The 25,992-nt window shown below is 35.3% G+C and overlaps 1 protein-coding gene across 3 annotated transcripts in view; it reads left to right on the top strand.

Annotated features, from left to right (window-relative positions):
* Positions 1–25,992, top strand: part of LOC128555651 (uncharacterized) — a 29,393-nt gene that overhangs the window by 1,906 nt on the left and 1,495 nt on the right. For all 3 annotated transcript variants that reach the window (XM_053538664.1, XM_053538663.1, XM_053538665.1), the window contains exons 2-10: positions 968–1,085; positions 3,385–3,515; positions 4,720–4,779; positions 6,387–6,843; positions 9,946–10,101; positions 16,183–16,252; positions 17,766–17,940; positions 23,063–23,435; positions 24,662–24,753. In XM_053538664.1, the coding sequence (XP_053394639.1) occupies positions 1,007–1,085; positions 3,385–3,515; positions 4,720–4,779; positions 6,387–6,843; positions 9,946–10,101; positions 16,183–16,252; positions 17,766–17,940; positions 23,063–23,435; positions 24,662–24,753 (1,593 nt within the window). In that variant the 5' untranslated portion in view covers positions 968–1,006. The remainder of the gene's footprint in view (positions 1–967; positions 1,086–3,384; positions 3,516–4,719; positions 4,780–6,386; positions 6,844–9,945; positions 10,102–16,182; positions 16,253–17,765; positions 17,941–23,062; positions 23,436–24,661; positions 24,754–25,992) is intronic.

Genomic DNA, 25,992 nt, shown 5'->3' with positions numbered 1-25,992 from the left:
GACAGTATGTTGCCACAAGAGATACTCTTCTTTCATGTTTCTGTAGTCTCTCCAGTGATGGCCTGTTTTTGCCACCTTTCCTGGTGTTGGTCAATTAGTTCACCAGTAACTGGTTTTCAGCTTACTGGAGAATGCTTTTGCCTACAGTTGTCAGAGTTTACAGGGTAATAGATTTAGTATTCTCTTTCCTCTGTGGGGGCCATTATGCAGAGCCGAAAAGTGTATTAACGATTTTGCTCGAACATCTTCATATCAGCTTGATTAAAATTACTAGAGTATAAACTGTTAAACAGTTCTTACACTGTCTTAGGGACACTATAGGTGTATCTTAAACCTAAATTTTAAATCAACCATATTACGGGTAACAGGTTTTAACTAGAATTGACTAGATATGACCGCTGGCCTTGTCAGTACTTAGGTATTTACCTTTTTTGGCTAACATACAGGTAACGCAGCATTTTGGTCAAGACTAAGACTGTATCTTGTATAAGAACATGCAAGAAATTCAGTAAATTTAAACATGACTTTGGAGAAAGAACGAGCTTTTTTTAATCGACTCTTCAGGCTGTTTGCTTGGAAAGGTTTTATTATATTCTGATATGCAGCTGTGAACACAAGCTTGGTTTGAACCTGTGGGGCTAACACCTTATACATAAAGAGATATTAGATATCAAAGGTTTCCTTAAATGAGCCGCACCATGAGAAAACCAACATAGTGCATTTGCGACCATCATGGATCCAGACCAGCCGGCGCATCCGCGCAGTCTGGTCAGGATCCATGCTGTTCGCTTTCAAAGCCTATTGCAATTAGAGAAACCGTTAGCGGACAGCATGGATCCTGACCAGACTGCACGGATTGGCAGGAAGGTCTGGATCCATGCTGGTCACAAATGCACTATGTTGGTGTGGCTCAAATAGGGTTCAAAGTCATGAAATAATTAATTTTTGGGTTTTTACTTTGTTTTAGGTATGCAGTAATGGAGTAATGTGATAAGAAGTTGCAACAATGTCTGTTATTGTACAAAATGATGATGGCTGTATTATAGATCATTTGAAGGCATCTAAAATAATAGTGAAAACTGATGGTAATGTTGAAATTTGTACTAATTTATTTTGCATCTGTTTACTAAAAACCATTGTAACAATATTACATTTTTTGTATATATAAAACTTCATATCGGATTTTGCCAGGCTGTATCACACTTATCGCAAGTGCCTTGTGAGATCCTGACAAGTCTGAGAGTCTGATAAACAGATACAGCATTGCAGATCATGGTAATATCAAAATAATCCAGTTTACTTATATTCATGTATATGGCACAGTGCCTGAAAGAGTACAGCAACATTAAATTGTCCACGACTCTATTTTGCAGTCAGTACCTCAGGATTTTCAATAAACTTTTAAATACTTTCTCTTCAAAAATGTTTTCTCTTAATCTGTTGAAATACTTGAAACTAAGGGAATGTCCAAATTTTTGATTGCCTGATGTCGCTTTGGACTCTTTTGGTTACATCTGCATTTACCGTTCCGTTACTAAATTTGAGTTGTGGATTTCAACTTTTGGAGATATAAAATTAATCAGAATTTGAGAATTTTATGACATTTTTCAGTTTTCATATTTTCTGTTAGAGATTTATTTAAGAAACAAAAAGTCCCATTACACAGAGTTAGATCCCGAATGGAAATGTATATTTTATTACTTTTAATGCGTTAATACATGTATAACAGTTTTAAAAAGTTGACTATTTCTTTTGATTTCAGTATAATTTCTAGTTTTACATTTGATAAATATTTGGATATTTCAACTTCCTAAAACAAAAAGGCAAGTTTTAAAACAGCTTGTAGCTTGGAAATTCGTCATTTTTCAATTTTTCTTGGTATGCAGCTGAAATAGACAAAGGGAGGTAATAATAATTTTATAAACCTGCATTTCTAATGAATTTTGGCAAAGTATGTACTTGTCAATACAAATGTTTGACAACTTTAATACGGTAGTGTGTGTATTCATATTCCGTAGTCAAATTGTGTTTATTAAATTTATACTTATGCTAAAATAACATTATCTTGGTTCGGCAAATCAAATTTTAGAAATACTTCCAGCGAAAATCTGAAGTATATTAAGAACCTGATGTACACAAATAAGTGTAAACTTTATGATCAGTTGGTTAAATCCATTAGTTGACCAAAATCTAATTACTGTAAGTGTATTAATATCAGCGGAATACTAATTTCCGCGCTATTAGTGGGATCGGACATGCGCTAATTCATGTCTAGCGCTAATATCTGACTGAAATGAAGGGCTTTCCTAATAAAAATGTAACATTTATCGCCTCAAAAGTACCGTCATTACAATGCAACAGAACAAAGAGAAATACATATTTATTGTGTAAATATGACAATAACTGCATTCCTAACTAATATTCTGCAGAAAAGTTTTAATAGAATAATTAAACCTGTTTGAACATTAGTGCAAATGTCATATATTTTTTTTAATTACGCTGCATTTTTGTATCTTCGCCATTGTCCGTAAACATCGTATGTAACACCTTTGGAGTAGATCGCCAGTTTGTCTGGTCGCGCTAATTACGAGTGTCACCATAACATTTTACTGCTTTGAAAACCAAGTGTTAATTTGAATTTGAAAACAAACAATTGTCACCATTCTGCACTGTATATATGTATAAATTTACAGTATATAGATTAACACTGATTTAAACGAATGTAGATTTTATGTGACATGTTTATTTGTGTGCCTGGTCGATTTCATAACGAATACCAGTCAGACGCCAGCCATTTAATATGGTAGAGTTTTCTAGCTCTGATGGGCAGTAATAAGCCAGTTTGCATAAATAGGTTTCATTCTTGAAAGTTTTAAGTCAACTGCGACGTCTTTCACATCAATCCCATTTTGAATTTGTCCCTCAACTTCATTTTTATACCAGCAATGAAAACTTTTTTTGACAGACCGTTTGAATTCGTCGTTACCCGCAACATCTAGTGGTTATTTATATATTGCATTTTATTAAAAAAATGACTTAATGCATATGCAAACGTTATTAAGTAATATATTTTTAAAGACAAAACGTGCATATATAGTCCAGAGCAGAACTGCTTGATACAACGGTCATGTTCGGGCTATTCCGTATTCCATCGGAAATTGGTGTTTCATATACTGCCAATTGGCTATTTTAGCGCTGCTGATATTGCGCTAATACAAGTACGCACTAATAAGTCGAAATTATTCAATTTAAGGCGTTTGTGCTAAAATTTAACCACGCTAATATAAGTACACTTACAGTAACCACCTTTAATGACTTCACTATATTCGAACATTTCAACTTTTTGTTTATCATTAAATCACTAATACCAGCTTTTCCCTTCAGATGGCAGTGTACAACAGTATAGACTGAAGTCAGACCTGTTTGAAATTCTAGAACCCTACAGGATGGATAGTCAATTTGAAAAGCTACAATCAACTGAGCTAAAAGATGATGGACAAAAAAGGAAGAGAAAAGTATGGTGTTCAGATTTCTTGAAATTTTTATTCTTTTTAGATTCCTGTGAAATCATTTATATTTCATGGGAGACTACTTTTTGTAGATTTATTGGTGTGGTTAGTCCCTGAAATTAAATCCCAATAAAAAGGTCAAATTTCTGTTGGTTAGTCCCTGAAATTTAATCCCAATAAAAACATAAAATTTCTGTTGGTTAGTCCCTGAAATTCAATCCCAATAAAAAGGTCAAATTTCTGTTGGTTAGTCCCTGAAATTTAGGCATAGGAAATAGAGATCAATATAATTGCACGTTTACTAATCCTACCAGGTGTTCTGTATTACAAAAGTGGATCTATTGTGACATTTTGATAGAAGCAAAACTGTATTATCTGCACTATTATTTACCTACTGGTACTTCGTTTTATTATTTGCTTGTTAAAAGTTAATTTTTTACCATATGTAACTTGACAGAATCATAGGAACCATGTCTTGAGGGGTAAATCAAACACAAATGAATAAATCCTTAATGAATTTGTTGTGCAAAAAAATATGATATTGTGTATAAAACAGTTTTCATTTTCCACTCAATTGTGTAATTGCAAGGGAAGTAAACTAATAGATCTCTACTTATAAGTACTAGCCCAAGGCAAGAGTTGTCCTTCTTTGTGGATCACAACTTAAAATTAAAAATTAAAACTTCTGTTATTGATATTAACAAAACTATCATAAACTTCACATTTGTGAAATCATTTTTGGTTATTTCAAGGACTTGGAAATTAATTTCTGGACTTTATTTAATGTAATACTATCATTGAAAATTTTAGGCCTAAGGGCCTATCTCTATGAAATTTAATCTCAATAAAAGTGTAAAAATTCTGTTGTCTTTTCTTAACAATTTAAAAATATAAATTTGATCTCCAATGAAACTAAATTTTTGAATGAATCCACATAATTTTTTGTCCACACAATTAAATGATTTCATAATATATGATTAAAAATGAAGAGATTGCAATGATTAAACAGTGTTAAATGCATGAATGGATTGTTGCAAGACACAACTCCACCCCTGTTGCCATTCAGTTCATTTATCAGCAATTTTTAATGGTAAAAAAAGTGTTGTTAATGATACACGTGTCACCAAGTTAATGAATAAATTGTTACAATTGTCTACCTATTCATAAGTTTTTGTTATATAAATCTTAGGATATATTTTTATTTTTACAGCGCAAAAGACAGGAACCCTTAAACATTGGTGAAAAGATGGCCGCCGACTTTCATAATGAGGTAAGAACTAGGTACTACTGTAACTATATAACTTTTTATGATTTTAAGGGCTCACCACAAAATCTGTGTATTATTTATATACACTTTGTCAAGTTTCACGTATGGATTTTTAGCTCACCTGAGCATGAAATACAGATGGTGAGCTATTGTGATCATGCTGTGTCCGCTGTGCATCCATCTGTCGTCAACAATTTCTTTAAACAACAATGGTCCTTGTGTGACCTTTTACCAAGAGTGTTTAAATAATTTTGATTCATTAAAAAACATGGCAGCCAGAGGGCGTGATCACTTTTCCCTATATGTATATAGTAGAAACTTAAAAAAACACTTTTTGTATGAAATTGCTAGCCTGATTTTAAAATAATTTCACACAAATTGTCCTTGTGTGACCTTTTACAAAGATTGTTCAAATTATTCTGATTCATAAAAAACATTGCTGCCAGAGGGCATTGTTACTTTTCCCTGTATATATGTAGTGGAAACTTAAAAAAATTCTAGTAGGAAACTGCTGGCCCAATTTTAAAATGATTTCACACAAGTGGTTCTTGTTTAACCTTCTACCAAATTTATTCAAATTATTTTGATTTATCATAAAACATGGCTGCCAGGGGGAGTTGTCACTTTTTTCCCAATACATATATATTGGAAACATTAAAAATGTCCTTGTTAGAAATAGCAGGCCCAATCTTAAAACAATGTTACACAAATGTTTCTTTAGTGACCTTTTACGAAGATTGTACAAATTATTCTGTGTCGTCAAAAAACAGACGCTGGGGTGTGTGGTCACTTTTCCATTTATGTATGTAGTGGAAAAATCTACTTGTTTGATTTGTAGTGGAAAAATCTTCTTGTTTGATATTGTCATATCACATCATTCTCCCAACTTCTTACCCACCTCACCCCAACCCACTAACCGACACACACATAACATTACCTGCCCATTTTTCTTTAGTAGAAACTTTTTAATATATTCTTGTCAGAAAATACTGGCACTATTTCAGTACAATTTCACAGACATTTTCCTTGCATGACCATCTACCAAAGCTGTTCATGCATGCAGCGTAACACAGGTGGGCAATCTAGGGCCATCATGGCCCTCTTGTTATTATATAGTTACAAACTTTATCTCTGAAATACAGCTTATACTTGGAAAGGCACTATTAAATGGGCCCAAGAAAAGTGATTTTATTGCAGTGTTTCATCTTTCTGACCTGGAAGACTTTGTTTACTCAATCCCACATATTCTCCTTGGAGAATTTACCAAAGACATTTTAGTGGAAATCATTTCTTTTCAGTCTTTCTTGAGAGGAAGATGTTTGTTACCTAATGGAGAGGATGGTTTTTATTATCTAAGGGGAATGTTTGAAGTTCAGTATTACAGTAAGAGTGTAATAACTTACAGTAAGAGAGTAATAATTACAGTAAGAGAGTAATATTAACTTACAGTAAGAGAGTAACATCTTACAGTAAGAGAGTAATAACTTACAGTAAGAGAGTAATGTTAACTTACAGTAAGAGAGTAATAACTTACAGCAAGAGAGTCTTACACTATTGATTTACAAGGATCTCACCATGTTTTTGGTAAATGTTTGTTTGTTGTTTGCCAGGTGAAAGATTCTATAGAGAAGGCCTATGAAAGACTGCTAGAACTTGGGAAGGAAATGGCCTACTTTATGAACCAAAACTGTTCTAACATCAAGAATAACAATTCCGCGGCTAGACAGGCAGCTCAGTGTGATGGTTCATTACATTCATTCATAGACATGTGTGAGGAGTCACAGGACTGGAACCAGGAATGTCAGGTTGGTAAACATGCTGGATCCTTGCAGTCTTGTACAGAGAATGGTGTAAAGATACAACAGGCCTGGAACCAAAGATGTCAGACTGGTCACCATGCTGGATCCCTGCAGTCCTATGATGAAAATGATGTAAAGACACAGAAAGACTGGAACCAGAGATGTCAAGAAGGTCAATGTGATGGCTTATTGCAGTGTTGCACAAAGCATGATGAACAGTCATGTAGAGACTGGAATCAGTGCTTGCCAGTTTACCAGGTAACAAAAGGTATACCTGTATACTTATTCAATACAAAAGGTAGTTGTCACATATACCCTGAAATCCCGAAAATAAGCCGGTTTTGAAAATAAGCCTGTCTCGAAAAAAAGCCACCATTTCACTACAGGCATAAAGGGCTCATAAATAAGCCGCACTAAAAAATAAACCGTCCAGTTTTTTGTATGAGTAATAGTATCAATGACTTTGTAAGGACACCAAATGAGAGAGCAAGAGTTACCATCGTGTTATTTCCACACGTACTAGCTAGTGTTTATCATCTATTGTGTAAGTTATTCATACCCGTTGGCCGATTAATTGTTTGTTAGGTCAGACAAAACTTTTTAATGGGTAATTATCTATTAGCATCGGATTATTTTCATTAAGAAATTGTAATAAAATGTAACAAAACTGGTATGTCAGATTTTTCTGAAGTATAAGTATTTATCGACGCCTATGTTGTTACTAAAAAGCAAACTATATGACATCCATATCTTCAGTACTTCGGTACTCGAAGATACGCAGGTTTTTAAACCGTTACTGAATATATGTACTCAAAAGTTCGCCGGATTCAAAAATAAGCCGTTCTCGATAATAAGCCACCAAATCCTTACGAAAATTTAAAATAAGCCGCGGCTTATTTTCGGGATTTCAGGGTACCTGCCAAACTGGGTACAGTCTGGGAGTTTAACCTGTAAAACAAAACAAGAAGTACAAGGATTTTGTAAAACCTATTTGTTTTATTATGCTTCCCTTCCAAATAGAGGAGATATATTGTTTCACTTGGGTCAGTTCTGAAAGAAAACTTTTGGTTTCCAGTCAGTGACTGGAGAATGCTTGGGCTTATGACCATAAGATTTAATTGCACCAAATGGTCAGTAGATGATTACAGGCCCCTTATGTTTTAGATGTCTTAAGTCAAAGGTCAATGACTCAGTGATGCTGAGACTGAAAACAGTTCAGTTCAATAACAAGAGAAACCTTGGGCTTAGGGAAGATTGCTTGTGGACAGTAGATTATAGATATTATATAATGATTTAGTCTTCAATAGTACAGAGGTCAAGGTCACAAAGTCCTATAGACTGAAAGCTATTTTTGGTCCACAGATGGACAAAGCGAGGGCCTTCAGCTGTCAAACTTCAGAGATGCTCGCCTGTGTTGATTTTAGGATCAGTAGGTTAAAGGTCGAGGTCATAGTCAGCTTGAGACTGATAACAGTTTTCGATCACTTACATGTGAAACCACTGTCAGTCACCATAGCATGATTTCCAGTGATTAGTACATGACCTTTATTAGTCCCCTACTGGTTGAAAACCAGTTTTGGGGACTATAGGAATGCGCTTTTCCGTCATTCCGTCATTCTGTCATTCCGTCATTCCGTCCGTCCACAATTTCGTGTCCGGTCCATTCTTTTATCCATAAAGGGATTTTATTATTACTTGGCACAAATGTTCCCCATGATGAGACGACGTGTCATGTGCAAAACCCGGACCCCTAGCTTAAAGGTCAAGGTCACAATTGGAGGTCAAAGGTCAACAGGTCTTTTTTCCTGTCCGGTGCATAACTCTCCCATCCCATCCATGAAGGGATTTTAATATCACTTTGCACAATTGTACCTCATAATAAGACGATGTGTCATGCACAACTTGCAGACCCCTACTCAAAGGTCAAGGTCACACTTAGTAGTCAAATGTTAACATGGCATGAACAGGGTCTGTTTCGTGTCCGGTCCATAACTCTTTCGTCCATGAAGGGATTTTAATATTACTTGACACAAATGTTCCCCATGATGTGACGACATGTCGTGCGCAAAACCTGCACCCCTAACTCAAAGGTCAAGGTCACAATTGGAGGTCAAAGGTCAACAGGGCTTTTTTCCTGTCCGGTCCATAACTCTCTCATCCATGAAGGGATTTTAATATCAATTGGCAAAATTGTATGTCATAATAAGACGATGTGTCATGCACAACTTTCAGACCCCTAACTCAAAGGTCAAGGTCACACTTAGTAGTCAAATGTTAACATGGCATGAACAGGGTCTGTTTCATGTCCGGTCCATAACTCTGTCATTCATGAAGGGATTTCAATATTACTTGGCACAGATGTTCTCCATGATGAGACAACGTGTCATGTGCAAATCCCGGAGCCCTTGCTCAAAGGTCAAGGTCGTACTTAGAGGTCAAAGGTCTAATTCAAGAAGGACTTTGTCCGGAGCATTTCTTCTTTATGCATGGAGGGATTTTAATATAACTTGGCACAAATGTTCACCACCACAAGACAAATTGTCTTGCGCCAGAACCAGGTCGCTAGGTCTAAGGTCAAATTCAAGAATGACTTTGTCCGGAGCATTTCTTCTTCATGCATGGAGAGATTTTGATGTAACTTTGCACAAATATTCACCACCATGAGGCACACTTTTTTAGAATTACGTCCCTTTGTTGTTACTATAAATAGGTTACATTGTAACTTTTTTATTACTGGCTGTAGGGAAAAATCGAGACCTCTTTTCTGTGGTACAACATTCATGATACATCCAATATTTAGGTGTATTTTGATCTATCTCTACCTGGTGAAGATTTTCTTGTGGACTTACATTTTATAGATTTTTTATTTTATTTTTTTTTTTTTAGGATTAATTTCACTTTGTTGTTACTATAAATAACTTTTATGATAACTTTTTGTATAATCGGCCAAAAAAATTCCAAATGAAAACAACTACGTTTTTATATATGCAAATTTTAATCCAAGTGCTTTGTTATATTATATTGTATATATAGTACAATATTGTTTATACATCATTGACAGATATCAGTTCATTATGTTATACTGCAGTAGAGAAAATTAGGTGCCTTCCAGTAGGGGACTTTGTATTCCATGGCAATACTTCATTCACTTGTTGTTACTGGGTTCAGTAGATCAAAGGTCGAGTTTACAGTGTACTTGAAAAAGAAAAATAACCTACCCAGTTTTATTTGAAAGGTACCAAGGGAAAAGTGTTACAGATATTTCTTTTTTATGAAGTAGACTTTATGGGAAAAAGTGTAATATTTAAAATTTGAAAATGATTTATTCTACCAAATGCTGTGTTAATGTCATAATATATTACCTTTACAGAGAAAGATCTGTCATTGAGAGGTATTGTGAATGTGATCTGGCAGAACACTGAACAGTTTGCCTTGACTACACAATGTAGGGGAGATAATTACATCATACCACCAAACAGTACATTCCTCATGTCAGATATAACACAGCTGAATAGAACAGGCAAAGGTTAGATTTTAATTTTTAACACATTTCAGATGATTGTTTGTTAGTTTTGGCTTTAAACTCATTTTTATGCCCCCGAAGGGAGGCATATAGTTTTTGAACCGTCTGTCCGCAATTTTTGTGTCCGGGCCATATCTTTGTCATCCATGGATGGATTTTCAAATAACTTGGCATGAATGTGTACCACAGTAAGACGACATGGCGCGCGCAAGACCCAGGTCCGTAGCTCAAAGGTCAAGGTCACACTTAGACGTTAAATGTCATTTTTCATGATAGTGCATTGATGGGCGTGTCCGGTCCATATCTTTGTCATCCATGGATGGAGTTTCAAGTAACTATGCATAAATGTGTGGCACAGTAAGACGACATGTTGCGCGCAAGACCCAGGTCTGTAGCTCAAAGGTCAAGGTCATATTTCATGATAGTGCATTGATGGGTGTGTCCAGTCCATATCTTTGTCATTCATGCATGGATTTTAAAATTATTGGGCATGAATGTGTATCACAGTAAGACGACATGTCGCGCGCAAGACCCAGGTCCGTAGGTCAAAAGTCAAGGTCAAACTTAGACGTTAAAGGTTATATTTCATGATAGTGCAATGATGGGCGTGTCCGGTCCATATCTTTGTCATTCATGCATGGATTTTAAAATAACTATGCATGAATGTGTGGCACAGTAAGGAGACGTGTTGCGCGCAAGACCCAGGTCCGTAGGTCAAAGGTCCTAAACTCTAACATCGTCCATAACTATTCATTCAAAGTGCCATCGGGGGCATGTGTCATCCTATGGAGACAGCTCTTGTTCAGCCATATTTTAGTTATGTAAAAGTGGTAAGTTGACCTAACAAATGTTCCTGGATTCTGTACCAGTACTTACCTACTCTCTGTACCAGTACTTATCAACTTCCCCACATCAATCAGAGATGGAGGGCAAATGATTTAAGACACAATGTCCTTTATTAATTGTCATCAAGAACATATGTCTCGCTTGAGTATTGAATTCACAACCCCCCAATCAGTAGATCGACATTTTCCCAATGAACTATGCAGGTGGACTCATTTCAGATGATGATCAGCTTTGTGATGATAGTATGATTAACCCTTACCCTGCTAAATTTCTAAAATGAACTGGTCCATCATTCAATCTGGGCAATACCATTTATTATTCGAAGGGGTGTTCACTGGAAATTTACTGACTGAATAGTGAACAGTGTAGACTATGATCAGACTGCACGGATGTGCAGGCTGATCTTGTTCTGCACTGGTCGCAAAGGCAGAATCACTTGTCGCCAGCAGGCTAAAGGTTAATTATACTGGTGGTATTTCTTGCTGATGCCATTAATTGATATTTAAACCTGCAGTTTAGGTAAAATTTTGTACATTTATTTTCAGTCCAGGTATAAGGGAGAAAACAATCTTTTATCTTACTGAAAGAGTGAATAGTTTTTACTTCCCTTGCATTTGATTATCATGGTAAATAAAAAAGACTGATTTTATCACCAGTTGATCATGGGCATAAATGTTGGTTAAGATTTTTGTTTAGGTCCATTTTTTCTTGGAAAGTGTAAGACCTATGGCTATGAACTTTTGTTCACTTATGCACCACCATTGGCTGAGTGTGTAGGCTAAGAACCTTAAATATCACATGCATTTTTAGCTCGACTATTCGAAGAATAGTCTAGCTATTCTACTCACCCTGGCGTCGGCGTCGGCGTCACACCTTGGTTAAGTTTTTGCATGCAAGTACATACAGCCATCAATTAAAGGCATATAGCTTTGAAACTTATTTTATCTTTTTCTAGGTCAATTACCAACCTCTCTGGGTCAAGTCCCATAACTCTGACATGTATTTTGAGCAAATTATGCCCCCTTTTGGACTTAGAAAATTTTGGTTAAAGTTTTACATGCAAGTTACTATCTTCAAAACTAATGCAGATATTGATTTGAAACTTCACATGTGTCTTCGGGGTTATAAAACTAGTTGATAGCAGCAAGTCCCATAACTCTGACCTTCATTTTGGCTAAATTATGCCCCCTTTTGGACTTAGAAAATTCTGGTTAAAGTTTTGCGTGCAAGTACATACAGCTATTTCTAAAAGGCATATAGATTTGAAACTTATTTTTTCTTTTTCTAGATCAATTACCAACCTCTCTAGGTCAAGTCCCATAACTCTGACATATATTTTGGGCAAATTATGCCCCCTTTTAGACTTAGAAAATTTTGGTTAAAGTTTAACATGCAAGTTACTATCTCCAAAACTAATGCAGATATTGATTTGAAACTTCACATGTGTCTTCGGGGTTATAAAACTAGTTGATTGCAGCAAGTCCCATAACTCTGACCTTCATTTTGGCCAAATTATGCCCCCTTTTGGACTTAGAAAATTCTGGTTAAAGTTTTGCGTGCAAGTACATACAGCTATTACTAAAAGGCATATAGATTTGAAACTTATTTTTTCTTTTTCTAGATCAATTACCAACCTCACTGGGTCAAGTTCAATAACTCGGGCATGCATTTTGAGCAAATTATTTCCCTTTTTGGACTTAGAAAATCCTGGTTAAAGTTTTGCATGCAAGTACATACAACAATTACTAAAAGGCATACAGATTTGAAACATTTTTTTTCCTTTTTTAGATCAATTACCAACCTCACTGGGTCAAGTCCCATAACTCTGGCATGTATTTTGGGCAAATTATGCCCCCTTTTGGACTTTGAAAATTCTGGTTAAAGTTTTACATGCGAGTTTCTATCTCCAAAACTAATGCAGATATTGAATTGAAACTTCACATGTGCCTTCGGGGTTATAAAACTAGTTGATAGCAGCAAGTCCCATAACTCTGACCTTCATTTCGGCCAAATTATGCCCCCTTTTGGACTTAGCAAATTCTGGTTAAAGTTTTGCGTGCAAGTACAATACAGCTATTACTAAAAGGCATATAGATTTGAAACTTATTTTTTCTATTTCTAGATCATTTACTAACTTCACTGGATCAAGTTCCATAACTCTGGCATGTATTTTGGGCAAATTATGCCCCCTTTTGGACTTTGAAAATTCTGGTTAAAGTTTTACATGCGAGTTTCTATCTCCAAAACTAATGCAGATATTGAATTGAAACTTCACATGTGCCTTAGGGGTTATAAAACTAGTTGATAGCAGCAAGTCCCATAACTGATATACATTTTGGTCAAATTATTCCCCCTTTTGAACTTAAAACTCTTTTGATATTTAACCTTTTTAGGTAATATTTTCCTGCCTCTGGGACAATATTTCGAATAGTCGAGCTTGGCTGTCTTACGGACAGCTCTTGTTTTGTTTAGGTCCACTTTTCTTGACTACCACAATAGCTGTAGCCTGAAACTTTGTACTTTGTTTATTATCATTAGATGGATATGTAGGTCAAGAACCATAATGCTCTCTCTTACGTATTCTCAGAATTATGGCCATTTTTAACTTAGAAGACTGATATTTCTTTGTTAAATTTTTATTTAGGTGCTATTTTCATTTGTGCTATAAGAGCTACAGCTTTGAAACTTTATACATTTCTTTAGAATCAGTAAGTAGATAAGAAGGCCAAGAACCAAAACTCTTTCTTGCATTTGCCTAATGAGCATTGACACCAACATGCAGTACTCCTTTTTATACCCCCACCAAACATGTTTGGGGGTGGGGGGCTATATAGGAGTCAGTTTGGCATGTCACGTCTTGAAATCTATATGCCTGGAAGGATTTTAATTTAACATCACTTTATTATTCCTCAAGACCAGATGATGTGTTGAACACATCACCTATGCCTGATGGTCAAAGGTCAAGGTCACAATTCAATGTCAAAGGTTAGATATTTGGTTTTTGCACATCATCACCCACATCATATGACACAAGGTGCATAACTCTTGCACCAATACTTCATGAATTATGCCCCCTTTTTGCTTAGAATTATACTTATATAGTGTTTTGATATACTTTATCTGTACCTCTCTTATTATTTGATATTTTTTAACACAGACTCAAGCTATTGTGCAATATTCATCCGCCATTGAAGTCATTAATTTCAAATGTAAACTTTTTCAAACAAGGCTTTTGGTGGGGGTATGAATCACATTTGGTGATAGCTCTAGTTCATGTAATAAACGTTTATTACGATTGTCAATAGTTATAAAAGTATTGGGGTTAAGCCAGAAACTCAGCTATGACAGGCTGAGGTTGCTAAATTATACAAATGTTGGTGTAATATTTTAACTGAACAGATTAAAAAATATCTGTGAGGGATTGTCCTCACTTGATTGTTGATGACTGCACCACATTTTAGATCCAATTTTCTTAATAACTATAAAGCTTAAGCTTTGAAACTTTGTACACTTGTTTATCATTATTAGTTGAATAGGCTCAGAATCAGAACTCTCTTAGAAAATTGATATTTATTATACACTTATTGACTTATGTTGAGGTCAATATGTGCTTTTACGGGCGTCCTTGGTCAATATCATTTTTACAGGTCAGTAAAAACACATATTTACCTCAGCATAAGTCTATAAATGTTATATTATATGCCCTTCTCAAATGCATTCATTTGACTGGCCCATATTTCATACATATAAGAAAAAGTGATATCATAAGAGTCATTATCACTTTTGCAGGTCAGTATCGCTTCTTGCGGACCTGCGCATGCACTCATTACGACCAATCAAATGAGCGCATTTGAAAAGGGTATATATTACTTTATATATTTGGTTTGGTCCAATATAAGAGCTACAGCCTTCAAAGTGTGTTCATTTACTTATCACCATCGTAGAAGTAACTAAGTCTAGAATCATAACTCTGTATTGCATTTTACTAACAAAAATGGCCTTTTTTTGTAACTTAAGAAAATTTGTATTTCTTGGTTAAATGTTTTTTGTCTGCTGTTTTGCAAACTATAAGACTGATAGCTCTGAGACTTGTCAACTTGTTTATCATCAGTAGATGAGTAAGACAGTCAAATGTGATTAAGTCCCTTGTGCATATTTTACACCAAGAACATTTTTAGCTCGACTATTCATAGAATAGTAGAGCTATTGGACTCGCCCATGTGTCCGCGTCGGCGTCTGTGTCGGCGTCGGCGTCTGCGTCCGCGTCCCTATTTGGTTAAGTTTTTGTATGTAAGCTGGTATCTCAGCAACCACTTGTGGGAATGGATTGAAACTTTACACACTTATTCACTGTGATAAACTGACCTACCATACACAGGTTCCATAACTCTATTATGCTTTTTTACAAAGTTATGCCCCTTTTTCGACTTAGAAATTTTTGGTTAAGGTTTTGTATGTAAGCTGGTATTTCAGTAACCACTTGTGGGAATGGATTGAAACTTCACACACTTATTTACTGTGATAAACTGACTTACATTGCACAGGTTCCATAACTCTATTTTGCTTTTTTACAAAATTATGCCCCTTTTTCGACTTAGAATGTTTTGGTTAAGGTTTTGTATGTAAGCTGGTATCTCAGTACTCACTAATTGGAATGGATTGAAACTTCACACACTTGTTCACTGTCATGATCTGACATACACAAGCAGGTCCCATAACTTTATTTTGCTTTTTTTCAAAATTATGCCCCTTTTTCAACATAGAAATTTTTGGTTAAGTTTTTGTATGTAAGCTGGTATCTCAGTATCCACTAATGGGAAAGGATTGAAATTTCACACACTTGTTCACTGTCATGATATGACATGCAATGCAAAGGGTCAATTACTCAACTTCGCATTTTACAAAATTATGCCCCTTTTTCAACTTAGGAGTTTTTGGTTAAATTCCTATATGTAAGCTGGTATCTCAGTACCCACTAATGGGAATGGATTGAAACTTCACACACTTGTCCACTGTCATGAGCTGATAAGCACTATACAGGTTCCATAACCCTATTTTGCTTTTTTACTAAATTATGTCCCTTTTTCGACTTTCATATTCATTCAATCGACAGGGCTGTTGAATAGTCAAGCGTTGCTGTCCTCCGACAGCTCTTGTTATGTAGAGTAGAAGGTAAAGATTTTGGTGTTTGTAAAATGGCATCTGGGTATTTTCTCAGACACTTTGCTCCTGTTTCAGCCCTAGGAAAGTTTGACCTGGTTGTAATGGATCCACCATGGACAAACAAATCTGTGAAACGCAAGAAAAAGTAAGTGTTTATTCCCAGAATAAGTTTATTGATTTAACTTCTTGTCTTTTATTTGGTGTCAAATTATTGATGCTTTTCCTTTTTAATTTCAAGAATTGTTTTGCTGAAAGTGGCACTGAAGCTAACACCTTATACCTTAAGCAAGTCATTATCACACCTATTAGCTGACCAATCTAGACGGTGTTTGAGTTGTACAATTAGGCAGCTGCAGAATTTCCTTCAACTTGAGTTTCTCTTCCAAAGAACAAGAGAACAAACATCTCAGTATTTGCCAACAAAACTGATCAATGCAATTTATTCATTGGTTTGATGATTTCACGTCACCTCAATGCAAAATGCTCATAGTCAGCTTTTAGGATCATTGAATGCCCGTCACCTTTCCGTCATCCTTCATCCATTATTTCTTTAAAGAATATCTCCAAAATAAACTGCAATGCCAGTCTCAAGTAGTATTCACAGGAATGTTCCTTTTATGGTCCCCTTTCAGATTGCTGCAAAATCAAGATATAAATTTGTGAATTTAAAGTTTTGAAGATTGAAACTGAATATGAGAATTTTAAATTTTGGTTTGGATTTAATTTCATAGATTGACTGAACCACAAAGCCCATGAAAATGTGTCCCCAACAAATGTTAATGATTTTACAATAGTGAATTGTGCTTTTTTTGGTTAAGACCCAATGCAAGTCATTTATTTGTGTGACAGTCACACATATTATCGATATGGTACCCAGTCTATAGCAAGAATTTTAAGAAGTCATTTATCTATTTATTGGATATCTTTCAGAGTTAAAGCTTGAAACAATAAACTTCTTTGCATGACTCTTCCTATATGAGGTATAGAAGCAAGTCACATATTTGCGTGACACCCTTTCTGCATCAAGATTTGAAACAAGTAATTATTTGTGTGATAATGTCAAGTATTTAAACTAATCAGTTATTAGATTAGCCTAGTGGTAGAGTGCAGTATGTTGTGGGGTCGATCCACAGCTGCGTGACACCAAAGGTGTGAAAAATGGTACCAATAACGCCCTTACTTGCCCAGCATTAAATGGAAACTGGCTTCTCATCTCTCAAACCTTTTGACCATGGATTCCATCAGGAATGAGGTGTTGGGAGTGATTAATATAAGTTGTAGAACTTACTTTATAACTGACCTTAAGTAAATTGGTATAAACTAAATTAATGGTATGATATCCTTTATATATCCAGTATTAAAGGTCCAATACTAATTGTTGAATGCCTTGATACCCTCTGTGCCAAGAATATATGAGCCGTGCCATGGGAAAACCAACATAGTGGCTTTGCGACCAGCATCCGCACAGTCTGGTCAGGATCCATGCTGTTCGCTTTCAAAGCCTATTGCAATTAGAGAAACTGTTAGCGAACAGCATGGATCCTGACCAGACTGCGCGGATGCGCAGGCTGGTCTGGATTCATGCTGGTCGCAAAGCCACTATGTTGGTTTTCCCATGGCATGGCTCATATGTGTTTTAATGAGACATAATTTTACAGGTATTACACAATGGACAATGATATGTTGTTAGACATACCTCTGGTAGACATGATGAACCCAGGTTGCCTGGTTGTTGTATGGGTCACAAACAAACAGAAACACATGCAGTTTGTCACTGATCAGCTGTTTCAGTCAAATAACATAAAGTTTGTAGCAAGATGGTATTGGCTGAAGGTAAGGATTTTGTGATTTACAATGTCCTGGCTACAACAATGTCTAAAAAAAGTGAGAATAAAAGTATTTACATTCACTTGTGGGTAAATATGTTGTATAGAAGAAGAAATTTGTTTTGTTTTGATATAAACAACATTTGGGCAGTAATATCAAAGGCCATTTGTCCAAGAGATTACACATGCGATCAGACATCATTCACAAAAAAAAAACATGAACAAAATGGCATCATTTGAAGAAGTCACCAAAATTTTACAAATAATAAAATATTATGAATGAACCTTACTTTTCTTATGGTAAAGGTCGGGGGTGAATTGACAGGACTATGTGATGCTTTTCTGGATTTAAGATCATCTGAATAAAAATGAAGAACTGTATTTTTTTTGGAAGGCTAATTATAATGTAAAGAGGGCGGGTCTTGTTTTGACTTCTATTTAGATGTTTAACCTTTAGCATGCTAGATAAATTGTCGTCTGCTGGAAATGTCGTCTGCTAAAATTGTAAAGTTCATTCAATTTGCTCCAAAATTGGAAGAAATATTGTCAGAGTAGCAAACAGCTTGGAACCTGATCAGACGCCGATTTAATCGGTGTCTGATCTGGTTCCAAGCTGTTTGCAAAGGCTGTTAAATTCGCCTGCAGCAGGCTAAGGGTTAAAAGATCAGTAGCCTGACATTTATTTTGATTTACTAATACTCTTGGAAAGAAAACAACTTATATTTGTAGCAGGGTACTTTTAAAATATAAATACAAGAATTAAGTGGGTTTTTTTGTGCATCAAGAAGGGCATAGGGTATGTTGGAACTTCTTGCAAGTCCATGCATGATACAAAAATTCAATACATCAGGCCAAATATTTGCAAAGTAAATATTAAGTGTCCCAACAAAAGGTCCAAAAACTTCTCATTTTCAGACTTTGTAAGAAAGTTTAATGTTCAAAAAAGCTACACAGTATCAAATGTACTTAATATGTAATTTGATATAATTATTACAGATGTAAAAAATCAAAGCCAAAATCATCCGAGGCACATTCTTTCATTAATACAAAGAGCTATAAAAATATTTTATACTTCTTTGATTAATATAAGAATGTTTTAGGTTCTTTTATACAAATATGCAAGAATTAAAAAACAACTCGATATTCCTAGTAAAGAAATTGTGGACTTAGAAAACTTAAAAAAATGACTATCATTAAATTTTCTCTCTTTTTGAAGTTTATCCTAAATCCAGAAAACGGAAAGAACAGAAAACAGGACTTATATTCATGATTGTTCAGAGTGCCAAAATATTTGATTGGCCATGACTTTGCATGTAATACTGTATCCGGTTTGACATGACTTTGCTTGTAATACTGTATTCAGTTTGACATGACTTTGCTTGTAATACTGTATTCAGTTTGACATGACTTTGCTTGTAATACTGTATCCGGTTTGACATGACTTTGCTTGTAATACTGTATTCAGTTTGACATGACTGCTTGTAATACTGTTGAATTCTGTAGTTTTAGAATGCAAATTAACTAAGTTTGTTGACAACATGGGCTAATATAACAATGAGAGGGCAAAAAAAAATCTGACAATTTTCTAGAAATGTCAAAGGATCAAACTTTAAATATTGATGCATACGGGCCAAGTACTGTTGCAGTTCCTGTAATCCCAGTGAGAATTATGATGTTATTTGCAATTCCTGTAATCCCAGTGAGAATTATGATGTTATTTGCAGTTCCTGTAATCCAAGTGAGAATTGTGTTATTTGACTGTCATCTGGGAAATAATGTTTCATTCTCAATTCTGTTGAAGTCTTAATTGAACATGAGTTCAGTGAAAAAAAAAATGTTACGGCAGTGTTGCATATTTGGATCAATTTTTTTTCTACAATGTGAATTTGATTAAACCCTGATTATTCAAAACTTTAGAATATGCTTAGAAAAACTGGCAAATAAAAAAGATATGGTCATTTGCTTGAATTTATTCTAGACTGATTTGAGAAATATGACCTCACACAAGTTTACATAATGGGAGTTTATGGGAAAATCACAAAATTCGATGGTATTATAACAAATAGAATTTTTTCTACTATGCAGATTTTAATGAAACTTCTCAAAGTCCTAAATAGTTATATCGTCTACAGTTGAGTAAAAGAAAATGTATATGTCAGAGTGCTTGTTTTTGTGATATTTGCCTATGATTAGAGAGAGTCACACTGTTCAAGCTAATTTTAAGACATTATTTGGAATTATTAAAGATGTCAAACGTTTTGATATCATATTTTGTCTTTAGAAAGGTACGGTTTTAATAAATTTACTCAGGGATTGACTTTAATTTATAAAATGATTTTCGTTTCCGTATGCCAAGTCTGGGCTTTATTCTAAGTTATCCAGATAAATGATATTACGCAATTACTTACAGTTTATCAAACTTGCAGAACTACCTTAAGAAGGGAAGCAACTCGAGACAAACAAGACTTGTATATGTCAGCTGAAAGCCAGAAAAGACCTAATTTAAAGACTAACTGAGAATTTCTCTTAAGGTCATGAGGCACTAAAATCTGTCTCACCTATTTTGGACCTCCGATAATTTATTTATACTGTATGTAAAATTGTCAAAAATGGCATCCTTGATACAAGAAGGTTAATATCTCTAGGCATGTTTTTCATTGTTTTGAAAAAAAAAGTATGAAAATAAAAATTAAGCTTTCATGATTTTTCCTATGTAGGACCAATTCTGTCTGAGTTGTTCTTTCACATTGACGTCATTTCCATTTCAATAATCCGTTTTGGGGCTGTAATACATTTACGCTATGCCACGGAACGAGCATATATAAAAAGGTGTTTTAACAGCATGTGAGCGCGAGAATCTCTCTGTAAACACATGTTTTCTCTTCTGTAAAAACACCCCCAAAAAGTGACAAGAACAGCAGTTTTATGCTAGAATAGACGTTGTAAAATGATGTGACGTCCAAGATGGCAGTGTCCATTCAAATGTTATTTAGGGGTTTCCTCACAGTTAGCCATGCTGATCTACTAATTGTTGAATAAGAAACATGGAAAATTAAGACAAACTTCATTCAAAACTTGTAGGATTTGCTTGCACGGTAGACCCTGAATTTACATTTCACTTCTAATTAAGCATTTATTTCCGTTTCACAAAAACATGCGTTATGTTCTTGGATCCCGTTCCATTTTTTCTATCAGCCCGATGCTGAGGTTCAGACTTAGGTGAGACAGACCTTAATTAACAGTAACTTTTTTCTTTTGATGAACAGCTAATCTAATGGGAAAGTTTTATGTGAGGTGTTTAACAGTAAATCATATATGCAACCACCAGAGGACTGAAATCTGAAGTACATAAAGGATGTTGAACTGGAAAGGCCTTAATTTACAAAGTAGTGAAGTTGAGATATTTCTGCCTTTGAATTTATTTATTTGATCTTCAGATCGATGCTTCATCAGAGGTTTCATATGCCTTATTTATTGCTGGAAAATTCACAATAGATTTAGATTTAAAACAAAAAAAATAATAAGAACAAACAAATAATAACAGACTGTATCCATTTTCATGAAACGTTACAAGACTTCAAAGATGCAGTAACTGTTGTTTTCATTGAACTCAGGTCATTATTTTCTAGGAATAAGCATGTGTCTGTTATACCAAACAATGAACAATATCTAAGAGACATTAACTTTATCTTTTTACTGATCTGATATCCTTATCTCACCTGGGAGAAGTGAAGTTCTTTGATGTATCAAGCAGGTTATTAGAACTTGATTGCTTGAGAAAATTGCCAGTGGTTACAGAGGATTAAATGTACTAATTAAGGTTAGTTTTGTATAAGCCAATTGAAAATTGCAAAGGAGGCTGCAGTATTGATGAGGACAAATATAGTAATGATTAGCTGAGTACAACTACGGTTCAAGTTAGATTATAAATTTTTCTTGGGGATTTTAAGAACAATGAACTTCATTGTGACAGGAATATGGACAACAAAATAAGTCAACTGCATTCTCCCTCTCTCCCTCCCAACCAACCCACTACCATACACAACCAGTCAAAATCCTTCATTTTAACTTAAGTGGACATAATCTCCCTGCTCTCTAGGAAATGTGTTTGAATACTTGTTGATACTAAGTTTTTGTCGAGCCCACTTGTGGAAGCGAAGACATATTTGTCAAAATGGCTGTTCAGTATATGTCTGGACCATAACTTTGACATGCATGGAGCAATCTTGTTTATATTTGGCATGAGTGTCAACCTCAGGGAGACGGAGTGTCGTGCTCAAACCCCAGGTTCCAGTCTCAAAGGTCAAGGTCACAGTTGGAGGTCAAAGGTTGTGTCAGATCTTGTCCGGCCCAAAACTTGGACATGCATTGAGGAATCTTGTTTATATTTGGCATGAATGTTAACCTCAGTGAGACAGAGTGTCATGCGCAAACCTCAGGTTCCTATCTCAAAGGACAAGGTCACAGTTAGAGGTCAAAGGTCATGTCAGATCTTGATTTTTTGGCATGAATGTTCAACTCAGTGAGACAGACTATCTCAAAGGTCAAGGTCACAGTTATGGGTCAAAGGGTGGGCTCAACATGTTGCCCGTTGGCATCTAGTTTTTGAAAAATGCCTTCTATATACCACTTTCAATATTTTGATTTATATCACGTATGAATATTTATTAAATCTGTTGTTAACAGTGCTTACTTTTATGTAACCTTAAACATGACTGTTTGGGGCTTTGTGGAAGAGTGCTTAAGGTTGCTTACTTTGAATCACTTTAATTGCCCCTCATGAATATTGGTTCGAAACTTCAACTGGAGTGTAGAATTCTTTATGTGAGGAAGCCTTCCAGCTGGCTTATGGAAGGTCCTTGGTTCTACCCAGGTGTCCACCTGTGATGAAATGATGCCCGGAGGAACACCTGGGGCCTTCCCCCACCATCAGAGCTGGAAAAGTTGCTGTTTGACCTCACTTGTGTGGATATGACTAAAAGACCCTAAAAAACAAAACAGAATTAAACATGACCGTACTTATTTCATGGTGACACGACCATACATACTTTATGGTGATTTTTTTTTCAGCTGTGAAAACTGAGTGATAAATGTCCTTAGGTTATATTTTTGTATATATTTTGTTCTAGGTGACCAAGACAGGTCAGTGTGTGTTTGACCTTGACTCTGCTCACAAGAAACCGTATGAGACTTTAATCATTGGGAAATTTCATCCTGCTGCTATGGAAACCATGTACAGCTGTGGAGGTTGTGACTGTAATTGTCACCAGAATAAAGCTCAAGGACATGAAGAGATTTCCACTGACAAACCAGTATATTCTTCTGAAACAGTTACCAGTGTTAATGCTTCAAATGAACCAAGTAATGCAAATCTCAGTATAAATGAAACTGACAGACAGTCAAGGTCAGATAGTAACCATGGTAACAGAGGTCATATCCCTAAGAACAAGGTCATTATCAGTGTGCCATGTAGTCTTCATTCAAAGAAACCACCTCTTACAGGTAAAATAATAATAATGATAATAATAATGACTTTATTTTACGAGGCAAACATGTTTGGCAACCAGTCTTACATATAGGCCTTACATACTCCATCATATCAAGTCTTGAAGGTCATCTGCCAATCCCTGTATCACTTGCCCCACATCGATGTGGGTTCAAGCCTTGCTCTGGGCGTTGAATTCTAAATCTGAGGAAGCCATCCAGCTTGCTTATGAAAGGTTGATGGTTCAACCCAGGAGCCTGCTTGAGCCGAAATAATGCATGGAGGGGCACCAGGGGTCTGCCTCCACCTTCAAATGATGGAAAGTTGCCATATGACCAGTAATTGTGTCGGTGTGACGTTAAACAAAACAGAACAAACAAACAATCTCTTTATCTTTAAACTCAGCTACAATGTACATGGATTATTTGCATGAAATTTCATTCAGTGTTTCTGAAGACAAGTAGGTGACAGTCTGACATTGTCAGGTAAATAGCTGTTTTGCTTTAGAATAATTGTATACTGTAAAATCATTAATATTTATTGGGAACTAATTTTTTTAGTGGATTTTGTTGTCGTGTCAGTCCACAAAACTAAATCCCAACAAACAAGTAAAGTTCCCATTCAGATTGTGTTAAAAGTTATAAATCCACAAGTTATATCCCCACAAAACAGCCATTTTGACCAAAATCACAAAATTTCATCCCCACAAAAATAAATGATTTTACGGTAATATCAAAGTCCCATAGTTTACTGCAGTTATCATCTTTTGATGTCTTGAAACATTTGTTTTTTAGTTGCAAAGTAAAAGTAAAATGTATTCAGGGGTTTGTTATTTCAAAATTAGATCACAAAATGGCAAGAGAAACAATAAACAAGAATCCAAAATGCAAGTTAAAAGAATATAGCAGTAAAGTGTATTAACTTTTTCGAAAAAAAAATCTGTATTAAGTTGCAGTTGCTAATTTACTTACTTTGATAGTGGAAAAATATGTTGTCCTTGCATTACTGTATACTGTGAAATCATTTTTATTCGCGTAGGACGAATTTTCGCATATTTTGCGCTAGGACCGATGCGCGAATTTAAGACCGCGCTATTATTATTTTTTTATTTAATTTCTTCATTTCTAAAATTGAAAATGGGCAAATTAAAGCCCGCGCGAAACAGCCCTTTTTCATGTTTGCGCGAAATTTCATGCCAGTGAATTTAAATGACTTCACAGTATATGTGTGATATGTTTTTCAGAAGTTTTGAAGTCCTACTTGCCTGATAAGCCCAGATGTTTGGAACTGTTTGCCAGAAACTTACTACCTGATTGGACATCGTGGGGAAATGAGGTCAGTTTTTCAGTTTCTCATGGTTATATCTTTGAAGGAAATATGGCATAGAATAAAGTGGTGCCTATTCAGTATGGGGTCACTATATTTCAAAACCCATTGAAGTCAAAATCCATGGTCAAATCTATGTCTATATATTCCCTATTCTAAGTCTAAATTTTAACATGCAAAAATTATTTGAGCCGCGCCATGAGAAAACCAACATAGTGGGTTTGCGACCAGCATGGATCCAGACCAGCCTGCGCATCTGCGCAGTCTGGTCAGGATCCATGCTGTTCACTTTCAAAGCCTATAGCAATTAGAGAAACCATTAGCGAACAGCATGGATCCTGACCAGACTGTGCGGATGTTGGTTTTCTGACACGGCTCATTTTTCTACTGATTTTGAGGAAACTTTTATCTTGCTTTCTTCTCAATAGAGCTGTCCCCTGTGCAGATTTTCAGACATTTTTTCAACATATTTAAATGATTAAACATCAGGTTCTGTCAATAAAACTAAACTTACCAGTTTGAATCCAACTTTGTGGACTTTGTCTTTTGACTAATTTCCAGTCATGTTGACTGTCTAGAGAGTTTGTTCCTGTGTATGTGTATACAGAAAAAAGTTGGGGAGTTCGTGAAATATGATGTTTACACCTTATTTCAATTTTGTATAACCACTGTCAGAATAATAAACCTTTAGGTGGGAGAATTTTGACCTTTTCTCTTAATCTTGCACGTATGATTTGCATTGTCTGTTATAGGATTGTTAAATATTGAATGCATATAAATGCTGCAAATGGCTAATTTAAGATGAACAAAGATTGACATTTGAAAGTCATTTCTGTTTATTGTATGTAAGAGATAAAAATCGAATTACAATTTGTTTTGTATGTCGACTATTGCACCTACGTGGACTACTTCACACACAATGCCCCTGTCACTGGGGCTAAAAGAGATTAATCTAAATTAATGAAGAAAATAAACTAATATTAAGTACTTAACATTTCATATCATATTCTGAACATATAAACTTACCTTAGAAAACTCATTGTAAGTATTTTAATGTGATAAGTATAGACACATAAATCTCTTTGTGTATAGTTATTAACGCCAGATATAGCCGTTTGTATACATCAAAAGTTCGTCAGTTATTCATTAATATAATAATTTCACACAGGTGTTACTAAGTTCAAATATTTGGTTTTTTGTTCACATCATAGTAACATATGTTTCTTCCCGGAATTAAACTGGTTCAGG

This window comes from Mercenaria mercenaria, chromosome 3, assembly GCF_021730395.1.
Source record: "Mercenaria mercenaria strain notata chromosome 3, MADL_Memer_1, whole genome shotgun sequence".
NCBI classification, from domain to species: domain Eukaryota; kingdom Metazoa; phylum Mollusca; class Bivalvia; order Venerida; family Veneridae; genus Mercenaria; species Mercenaria mercenaria.
The sequence above is the reverse complement of the archived record's forward strand: the minus strand, read 5'-3'. Positions and strand labels throughout refer to the sequence as shown.